At 45.8% G+C, this 10746-nt stretch overlaps 1 protein-coding gene across 1 annotated transcript; it reads left to right on the top strand.

Annotated features, from left to right (window-relative positions):
- On the top strand, window positions 1–4803 carry LOC125546376 (pectin acetylesterase 5). The gene is made up of 11 exons (XM_048710630.2): window positions 1–659; window positions 745–874; window positions 1226–1305; window positions 1402–1491; window positions 2225–2349; window positions 2831–2891; window positions 3016–3066; window positions 3173–3250; window positions 3341–3446; window positions 3558–3703; window positions 4466–4803. Exons 1-11 carry the CDS (start codon window positions 318–320, stop codon window positions 4589–4591), a joined length of 1335 nt encoding a protein of 444 aa, XP_048566587.1. The 5' UTR covers window positions 1–317; the 3' UTR covers window positions 4592–4803.
- Window positions 4804–10746: the final 5943 nt, after the last annotated feature.

The raw sequence follows: 10746 nt of genomic DNA, 5'->3' as shown, positions 1-10746 counted from the left end.
TTTGCAACTCTCTTGCAGGCGGGCCACACCTGGAATGGCGATTCGCGGGTGCACAGCCACCGCCGCCGACGGCGCGTCCGCCACCGCCGGAAGTCGACACGGCGGCGCCCGATGTCGCCATTGCTGGTGCTCCTCGCTCCACAATGCTTCGTTCCCACTAGTAGTATTGTAAGACTCGCGCATGTGCTGTCGACTTGCTTCGCCTGATAAAGAAAGGCCACCGGGAAGTCGTCGCCGATGCGGCCGCGGCCAGATCCACATCCACCAACCACCGCCCCACCCTCCCGCTGCCGCCCGTCGCCACCAGCCTCCCCCTCATGCATCCCCTCTCCTCCTCCACCTCCGCCTCCGCCGGGCCGGCGACGCACCGCCTGCGGCTCTGGTGGCGCCGCCTGGGCCGCCGCGGGGCCGCCGGGGCCGCGGCCTTCGCCTTCGCGCTCCTCGCCGCCGCATTCTTCCTCGCCCCCTCCCGCGACGCTTCCGCACCGTCCACCGCATCCTACCCTTCCTACGGCCACCGGCTCCCCACGCTCGTCGACCTCACCCTCGTCGCCGGCGCCAGGGAGAGGGGCGCCGTGTGCCTGGACGGGACCCCGCCTGGGTACCACTGGCTCCCGGGGTTCGGGGAGGGGTCCGACAAGTGGCTCCTCCACTTGGAGGTCACGGCCAGCGTCTCGCCGGCTATCTGTTCGATCTTTTGCCTCAATGGAGATGACTGAAGCTTTTTTTGGTGTTGGGCTGCAGGGTGGAAGCTGGTGCAGGAACCTGACATGGTGTGCTCAGCGTAAAGAAACAAATCTAGGTTCTTCTGACCACATGGGAAGGCGGGCTGAGTTCGTCGGCATCCTGAGCGACGACCAACTGCAGAATCCAGGTACATTCTACTAGTGTTCTGCAGATGCCGAATATGCAGCATTGGCTCCAGTGTCCAGTGTATAAATGAGCGTATATAGCTCGTTCCAATGTCCTGCAGTTTTCTACCGTCAAATATCCTGAGGATTGTCGATGATTTACTCGAGTAACTTTCAGACCTTTTTCCTACTGTATTTTTAGACTAGACGTTGCACATACTGTAATATCTAGCTGTTCTGCTTGAGAACGAGGAATCTTTTCTTCACTAATTACGTTGGAACGCTCTTTCTGATACACTCCCTCTAGTAATATCTATCAATACACCCACAACACTCACGACATCCGCTGAGAAATGTTTCGCTTAAACCTGCAGATTTTTACAATTGGAATAAAGTGAAGGTAAGGTATTGTGATGGTGCGTCATTTTCTGGAAACGTTGAAGAGGAATTTCAGGTCAGCAGAACCTGCTGTAAATTACTTGTCAGTTCCTACTAAATATGGCCCAGTTCCTTAACAGATATCCTGAGTAATCCTCTGTGATCTATGCAGGACGGCACCCCTTTCTTCTTCAGAGGCCAGCGTATCTGGGAAGCAGTCATGAGTGAACTTTTATCAAAGGGCCTATCCCGTGCTAAAGAGGTAGCCTTCCTAGAAAAATAGGTGTGATCATTGATATCTGGGTTAGATAGAAGCAAAGTTTGAAGTGTATGAGCCGCAAGATTTCCTCTTGTTGCCATATTAACAGATTAGTTGTATTGGTCACACCCACAACTAGCGCCACTCCCGCAATGAAATGAAGAAATAGAATAGCAACTTGACACCATCCAAGCACTAGACAGTATGGCATTTTTTTTATGTTCATATCACTTCTCTGTAAATGAATCAAAGATTATGTTGTCCTGAATGGATATCTTTGTGTTTTGTTTATAATCTACAGTCACTCTAAGATATGCATTTTGGATGTAGTGACAGACTAATGATTCAGGCCATATCTAGATATTGAAATACTATTTCCGCAGGAAATCTTCATCTATGTCATCCAGTCATTCATATTATTTCTTTGTAGCAGTGATTCCGACAAAAAATGTAGTGTGTAATATTCTTGGACTCTTTATGCTCACGCAAAGAAAGAAAAACATAGGTTCGGCCTGGAGATTGGTCTAATCAATGATAGCATGTCAGTTTCACTAGGTTTTGGTGAATATTTAATTTATGGCCGAATTAAGAATTTGAGATCAGTTGAGGGTCACTCGCTTTTATGATTTTATCTTCAAACCTTTTGATTTCATTTATCGTGTTATCTCTGTAATGTCACTTATTTTTCTCATTCTTTTTGTTGTGATACGCTGCTGATCATTTCCTACAATTTCAGGCTTTTCTTACAGGCTGCTCGGCTGGTGGCCTATCCACTTACATTAACTGTGATGACTTCCGTGCACTTGTACCAAAGGCGTCTACTGTTAAGTGTCTTGCTGATGGTGGTTTTTTCCTTGACGTGTATGTGCTTGATTTGATTCTGCTGTTACTGTATTTCATCATGTCCCACTCAGAACCCATCCCTAATTGATTGCCCTAGCGTATTCAGGGATTAATTTTTCGTTGTGATATCTGCTGCAGTTTAGTATAAACTGGTGACACTACCAATTGTCACATGGTACATGTGAAAACTTCATCTCGATGTTAATTTACCAGTGCTTGGTATTGATATGATTTTATTCAGTGATAGTTTCGAGTGCTTAAAATGTTTATATCTTAAACCACTTGTAAAACACAGTGAAAAGAGATTGTCATCTGTTATGCTCACCCGAGATGAATCAGCGCTGGTTCAAGATCAGTTCGTTGTTTATGCTTGCCATTTCTGATCTTCTAACATGGTCTCCAGTAATGCACAGTTAACATATGCGCGCCTAAGTTATTAGTTCTTTTGAGTAGCAAATAATGTTGGCTCTATTTGACTGGTCCCTTTGGTTCATTACAGGGAAGACATTTCTGGGAGAAGATATATGCGTGGATTCTATAACGACGTTGCTCGTCTACAGGTCTCTCCCTCTCATTCTCTCTAGTTCAGGCAGTAGTGTTCTTCCCCCTGCAATCGTCCATTTCTTGTATTAACACTCAACCATATGTGCTAGATTCATGTGTTCTCTGAATGTTTTGTTGCAGGACCTGCGGAAAAAGTTTACTCACTGCAGTTCAGATATGGAGCCAGGACAGGTTAGCCTTTAGTTTATTTCATGTCACAGTTATGATATTAGTATCATTTGTGTCGCCATTACTATCAGGCTGCATGCTAAGCACTACTCTATCCTGTGCCTGCCAGTGCATTTTTCCACGGGAAGTTGCAAAAGGCATCCACACCCCAATGTTCATTCTCAATCCAGCATATGATGTTTGGCAGGTACAAATTTGCATCTGTTGTAAACCTTTTCAATGTTCTGTAACAACATCAATAAAAACATGATACACTTGCCACTCTTCTGTTTTCCAGGTGGAGCATGTTTTGTCTCCAGAAGGATCCGACCCTGAACGCTTGTGGCAAAATTGCAGGTTGGATATTACTAAATGTGATTCAAAGCAGTTGGAAACTCTCCAAGGTTATGATAGAACAAACTCATGATATGTGCCCCTGCCTTTCTTTTGATATAACATATCTGCTTCCATGTAACATCTACACTTCACTGGCTTAACAAGTATTCAATTTGCAGGTTTTAGGAAAGAGTTGCTTGATGCTATAAGTGAATTCAAGAAGAAAAAGGATTGGGGCATGTTCATTAACGCCTGCTTTATACACTGTCAATCAATGAACTCCTTGACTTGGCACTCCCCATCTGCCCCTAGAATCAACAACAAGGTAGGTCATACGTTCATCTATACTGCAGCGACTCTGTAAAGGGATGCTAGAGTTTTCGTTTTAAAAATGTAGATCATCTTGTGGTAACTGGCATAGGAGACAGGATTTTCAGCACCTGGGTGCCCCTACACCCTCTATGAACAGTAATTAAAAAAAAAACTGAATCTTTGGGACATCAAACTTGATCAAACTTTTGGTGATCTTGCAAAGTTTTAGCTAAAAATAACATTCGAGGAGCCCTCACCTAAAAAAACAAAATTATTGTTCAAAGTTTATGTACATTTTTGAGCAGTGATTTTTTTTTGGTGAGGGCTCCACGAAGGCTATTTCTTGCTGAAACTTTGCAAGCACATCAAATCTTTGATCATCTTTGATCCCTGAAAGTTTCAGATTTTTTGATTTTTTTTTCTTTCAAATTTTCCTAATTTATTGTTCATGAGGGTGTAGGGGCACCCGGGAGCTGTTACACCTTTCTCAACTGGCATAATCTTGAAGTTCTAAAAAATCTATTGTCTCAGAAACTAGGATGTTTTCTGGAAAGGAGAATGATTTGGTTTACTGTAATAACGTCAGTGTGAGCTACATGAGTATCCTAGTAGATGCTAAGCATATATTTCATCATAGAAGGAACATTATGTGACACTCTGCAAGTACTGCCTATCTACCAATATTCTGAGAATAAACAGTATCAATCCATTACAACCCTGTCAGTTCAGTTATGCGAGCATATACTAACTCAATTTCAATCATGTTGAACAACAGACAATCGCTGAATCGGTGGGAGACTGGTTCTTTAACCGGAGAGAGGTGAAGGAAATCGACTGTGAATACCCCTGCAACCCGACATGCCACAACGCAGTCCTCGATCAAGCTTACAAGGAAGAATGACAGACATTTTCCGCCAAAGCATTTTGGTGATTTTCAGCACAGTTTGTCCTACGTGTGCTCAGAAATGGGCAGTAGTTCAGTTTTATTGAGGGAACACCGAGCTCAGATTTGATTCGAACATGTACTCGAGAAGTGTTGAAATATAGAAACTGTAGATTGGCAGAGGGAGACAATTGATAACTGATGATATGATATCGGTATGTGTGTATGTATGTCCTTGTGGAGAGGCATGAGCCTGTCAGCTCACTGCCCATGCATTATTTCCATGCAACCGTAATAGCCGGCTAGTAATTAATTCGCTTACATGTAGCAAACAGATTTACATACTTCAACAATCAAGGAGGATTTTGACTTGAAGTGGATTTAAACCCGTTCAAACCCTCAAATCTCATGCAAGCGAGCAAGCCCTAAGCGCATGAGGTTCTTTAGAAGGAAAGTGCTCCAAAGTCTGCGCTGAAAGTCTGAATCACACATTTAGCATCCTTTTTGCTGCATTAGCAACTCCCCATAAAAGATGCCGTTACTTGTATTATATGGTTGATTTTGCACCAAAGGCAAAACTGATAGAAAAATTATATAGTCGATTCTGCATAGAAGGGAAAACTTGAAGAATGTAACATATTACAGACACAAGTTTTGGTAGTAACCAAAATGAAGCCATGTCGAAAGCTAAAGAGAAGGGTTGTATCAAAAGATATGGACATGATCGACACTTCTGCACATACAGTTTTCACTCGCTTGCTGTTGCACTAAAACAGATAACACATGATCAAGAAACAGATAAAGAAGCCTGCCCTGGTTACACCGATGTCAGGATCGCAATAGCCAAGACCATAAGCAAACACTGACAAATAGATGTATAAACTTAGGTTGATTACAATACCAGTGACTTGGAGTAACTTGGATAGACGGTTCAACAAATTTTCTCTACACCGTGTATATCCTTCAGTATTGTGCCATGAAAGAAAGCCCCATCCCTCATCGTAAAGCTTGACTTTCGAAAAGCGTTTGATTCGGTCTGCTGGTCTTACCATTGGATCCACCACTGTTATGCTAAATGGCATTCCAGAGAAGTGGATTCAGTGCAAGAATGGACTTCGGCAAAGCGACTCCCTATCCCTGTATCTGTTCATTATTATTGCAGATATCCTGCAACAATTGATCATCAAAGCCCACTAGGACGGTACCCTCCTGCATCCCTTGTGCCCTCATCTGCTCTGACCTGTCTTTCAGTATGCTAACGACACTCTGATCATCGTCAAAGGCACGACCGATGCAGCCAAGCACCTTAAGCGCATTCTCGACAACTTTGCTGCAGCCACTGGCCTACAGATTAACTTTACAAAAACGACTTTCATCCCTCTAAATGTTGACCCTCAGGATGCTACTCAAATGACGTCGGATCTTGCCATTAATATATCCTCATTCCCTCAGACCTAGCTAGGGTACCTCTCTCTCCTCACAAACTTTCGCCGTCAGCCTTGCAGCATGTTATTGATCGTTGTGATACCTATCTTGCTGGCTAGTGTGCCTTTCTTCTTTCGCGTGGCGGTCAAATGGTTCTTCTATCGTCCGTCCTTGATAGCCTTCCCACGTATTTTATGCTCTGTTTCTCTCTTACCATTTTGGTTATTGAAGCGATTGACAAACGTAGACACACCTTTTTCTGGTCCAATGATGATACTTGCTTTGGGGCTAAATGCTTGGTTGCTTGGGATAAAGTGTTTACTTCTCAGGATGCGGGTCGTCTGGGTGTCAAAACCTTCGCGCACAAAATTGTTGTCTTCTGCTGAAATTTGCTTACAAGTTTTTACATTCCACCAACCTCCCTTGGAAGGACTGGGTTTTAGATCACTCGCCGCTCCACATTGGTCATGGCAAGAACAATTCCTTCCTTGCAAAAACCATTTTTAAGCATTTACAGAGTTTGAGAGAGATCTCTCAGTGCACTATTGGAGATGGTTGCTCCACCTTATTTTGGTTAGATCGCTCGATAAAGGAGGAACCCTGCTATTTTTTCCCACCATACAAAACCAAATGCCATGGTAGCCATTATGCAGGATGGGATCGAACTTGCTCTTCGTAATTGGGTAACCACTACTGCGATTGCGGGACTTGCCTCTCTAAACTCTTTGTTGCAGGATTGTGTTCTCTCACAGGCTCCGAACACTCGCCGCCTGCTCAACGGCGCTGCCTTCTCGACTCAGGGAGCACATGGGGCTCTCTCGGAGCACCTCTCCGACCCCATGCTTGCTACCATTTGGGACTCAAGGGTGCCCAAAAAGGACATGATATTTGGGTGGCTCTTCTACCTTGATCGCCTTAACACCAGGAAGAATCTGCACAAAACGAACATTCTGGATACCGAAGTCTGTCCAAGATGTTCTCACCAGGTGGAAGACCGTGAGCACCTTTTCTTCACCTGCCCGGCAGCTCGAAGGAATTGGCGGGCTACTAGCATTCACCTACATTTCGCGCCTATTGGAGATCTCTTCAGGACGACTCTACCAGCTACGTAGCCCACCTCGATTTTAGCGTTCATGTTACTCCTTATACTCTAGAAGATTTGGGATGCACGGAACAAAAAAGTTTTCCAGGGTCTAGATCTTGATGCTTCGGAGTCCAATAGAGCTATTTTAGATGATCTGGTTGTATGGGCTCATCATCTTAAGTCAAAAAGTCTAAAGGAAGATGCATGTCTGTGAAGGAAATATGCCCTAGAGGCAATAATAAAGTTGTTATTTATATATTTCCTTATATCATGATAAATGTTTATTATTCATGCTAGAATTGTATTAATCGGAAACTTAGTACATGTGTGAATACATAGACAAACAAAGTGTCACTAGTTTGCCTCTACTTGACTAACTCGTTGAATCAATGATGGTCATGTTTCCTAACCATAGACATGAGTTGTCATTTGATTAACGGGATCACATCATTAGAGAATGATGTGATTGACTTTACCCATCCGTTAGCTTAGCACGATGATCATTTAGTTTGTTGCCATTGCTTTCTTCATGACTTATACATGTTCCTATGACTATGAGATTATGCAACTCCCGAGTACCGGAGGAACACTTTGTGTGCTACCAAACGTCACGACGTAACTGGGTGATTATAAAGGTGATCTATAGGTGTCTCCGATGGTGCTTGTTGAGTTGGCATAGATCGAGATTAGGATTTGTCACTCCGATTTTCGGAGAGGTATCTCTGGGCCCTCTCGGTAATGCATGATGACCCACAAGTATAGGGGATCTATCGTAGCCCTTTTGATAAGTAAGAGTGTCGAACCCAACGAGGAGCAGAAGGAAATGATAAGCGGTTTTCAGCAAGGTATTCTCTGCAAGTACTGAAATAAGTAGTAACAGATAGTTTTGTGATAAGATAATTTGTAACGAGCAACAAGTAACAAAAGTAAATAAAGTGCAGCAAGGTGGCCCAATCCTTTTTGTAGCAAAGGACAAGCCTGAACAAACTCTTATATAAGGAAAAGCGCTCCTGAGGACACATGGGAATATCGTCAAGCTAGTTTTCATCACGTTCATATGATTCACGTTCGGTACTTTGATAATTTGACATGTGGGTGGACCGGTGCTTGGGTGCTGTTCTTACTTGAACAAGCATCCCACTTATGATTAACCTCTATTGCAAGCATCCGCAACTACAACAAAAGTATTAAGGTAAACCTAACTGAGGGAGTCCTGGATTAGGGGGTGTTCGGATAGCCGAATTATACCTTCAGCCGGACTCCTGGACTATGAAGATACAAGATTGAAGACTCCGTCCCGTGTCCGGAAGGGATTTTCCTTGGCGTGGAAGGCAAGCTTGGCGATACGGATGTTCAGATCTCCTACCATTGTAACCGACTCTATGTAACCCTAACCCTATCCGGTGTCTATATAAACCGGAGGGTTCTAGTCCGTAGGACAATATACACATCAACAATCATACCATAGGCTAGCTTCTAGGGTTTAGCCTCTCTGATCTCGTGGTAGATCAACTCTTGTATTACCCATATCATCAATATTAATCAAGCAGGACGTAGGGTTTTACCTCCATCAAGAGGGCCCGAACCTGGGTAAAACTTCGTGTCCCCTGCCTCCTGTTACCATCCGGCCTAGACGCACAGTTCGGGACCCCCTACCCGAGATCCGCTGGTTTTGACACCGACATTGGTGCTTTCATTGAGAGTTCCTCTGTGCCGTCGCCGTCAGGCCCGATGGCTCCTACGATCATCAATGGCGATGCAGTCCAGGGTGAGACCTTCCTCCCCGGACAGATCTTCGTCTTTGGCGGCTTCGCACTGCGGGCCGATTCACTTGGCCATCTAGAGCAGATCGAAAGCTACGCCCCTGGCCGTCAGGTCAGATTCGGAAGTTTAAACTACACGACAGACATCCGCGGGGACCTGATCTTCGACGGATTCGAACCACTGCCGTGCGCGCCGCACTGTCACGACGAGCATGATCTAGCTCTGCCGCCGAACAGTAGCCCTGGAGGCCGCACCCGCATCAGCTCCGACCCCTAGTTCAGAGCCGACCGCGCCGATCGAGGATGGGCGGTTGGACGCCACCTCGGGGGCTGTGATCCCAACGGCGGTTGAGCCGAACACCAGCCCCGTACTCTGCAAGACTCGTGACTCCATGGAGCCGGATTCTTCTCCGAACTCCGAACCCTCCGCGCCGCTGCCGAGCAAATCCGATTGGGCGCCGATCATGGATATCACGGCCGCGGACATCTTTCAGCACTCGCCTTTCGGCGATATCCTGAAATCACTGAAGTCTCTCTCTTTGTCAGGAGAGCCCTGGCCGGACTACGGTCAGCAAGGTTGGGGTACGGACGATGAAGAAATTCAAAACCCACCCACCACCCACTTTGTAGCCACTGTCGACAACTTAACCGACATGCTCGACTTCGACTCCGAAGACATCGACGGTATGGACACCGATGAAGGAGATGATGAAGAACCAGCGCCCACTAGGCCCTGGAAAGCAACCTCGTCATATGACATATACATGGTGGACACCCCAAAAGAGGGTAATACCAGGTGTAGAGGCCAGCTGTACAGGCTCAGTCACACTTGAAGTGGTCTTCGGATCTCCGGATAATTTCCGAAGCGAGGAGTTAATCTTCGACATAGTCCCATTCCGCAGTGGCTACCATGCACTGCTCGGGCGAACCGCATTCGCCAAGTTCAATGCGGTCCCGCACTACGCATACCTTAAGCTCAGGATGCCAGGCCCTCGAGGAATAATTAAAGTCAATGGAAACACCGAACGCTCCCTCCGAACGAAGGAGCACACGGCAGCCCTTGCAGCGGAAGTACAAAGCAGCCTCTCCAGGCAGTTCTCCAGTCCGGCCATTAAACGTCCGGACACAGTCAAGCGCGCCCGGAGTAACCTATAACAAGACCGCCTGGCACGTTCCGAGCAGGCGTAGCAATGCGGCCCCAACCCCAACCCCCGCAAAAAGGCGACGCCAGTACTTCGCGTACATAACTACGCCCTAGAAATACCATGGGCATAGGGGGAGGGGCACCATCATGGCACGCCCAAAACACGGCTTAAACCGCACCAGGGGCTGCCGACCTTTTTTTTATACTTTTCTCTTACTTCCAAGACTCTACTCTTCGGAAGGCTTGTTCGGCAGTTCAATTGCCGCACAAACGATGCAAGGACCAGGGAAGCAGACAAGCCCTGCCGCATTATGGAAATCCCAGGTGGTCTCTATCACGAGCAGTATACCTGTTTCGCATACTATCCCGCAGCTTGCCCCTGAAGCAGACATGTTAAATAGTCCAACTTTTCGTTTATCACATCACTTGTATCGTTCTGCTTTATCGCAACTACTTTAATGAACAATGCATATATAGCTTTTGTCTATTTTTTTTGCATTACCTTTTTTTAATATATATATATGTTCCTTAATGACATGTTGCACCCGTACACTTTGGTACGGCCAAAATACGCCAGGGGCTTCAGTACCCCTCAACATGGTGTGAGAAGTCCGAACACTTTAACAAGTGCGGCACCCCGAACTTATAGCATTATATGCATCGGCTCTGAATCATGTCTTGGGTCAATAGCTGGGTTTGCCCGGCTCCTATGTTTTGGTGCCTTACGTTCCGCTATATCGGCTAAGGTAGCACTAGG

Source organism: Triticum urartu, chromosome 3A, assembly GCF_056163025.1.
Source record: "Triticum urartu cultivar PI428250 chromosome 3A, HENAU_Tu73, whole genome shotgun sequence".
NCBI classification, from domain to species: domain Eukaryota; kingdom Viridiplantae; phylum Streptophyta; class Magnoliopsida; order Poales; family Poaceae; genus Triticum; species Triticum urartu.
The sequence above is the reverse complement of the archived record's forward strand: the minus strand, read 5'-3'. Positions and strand labels throughout refer to the sequence as shown.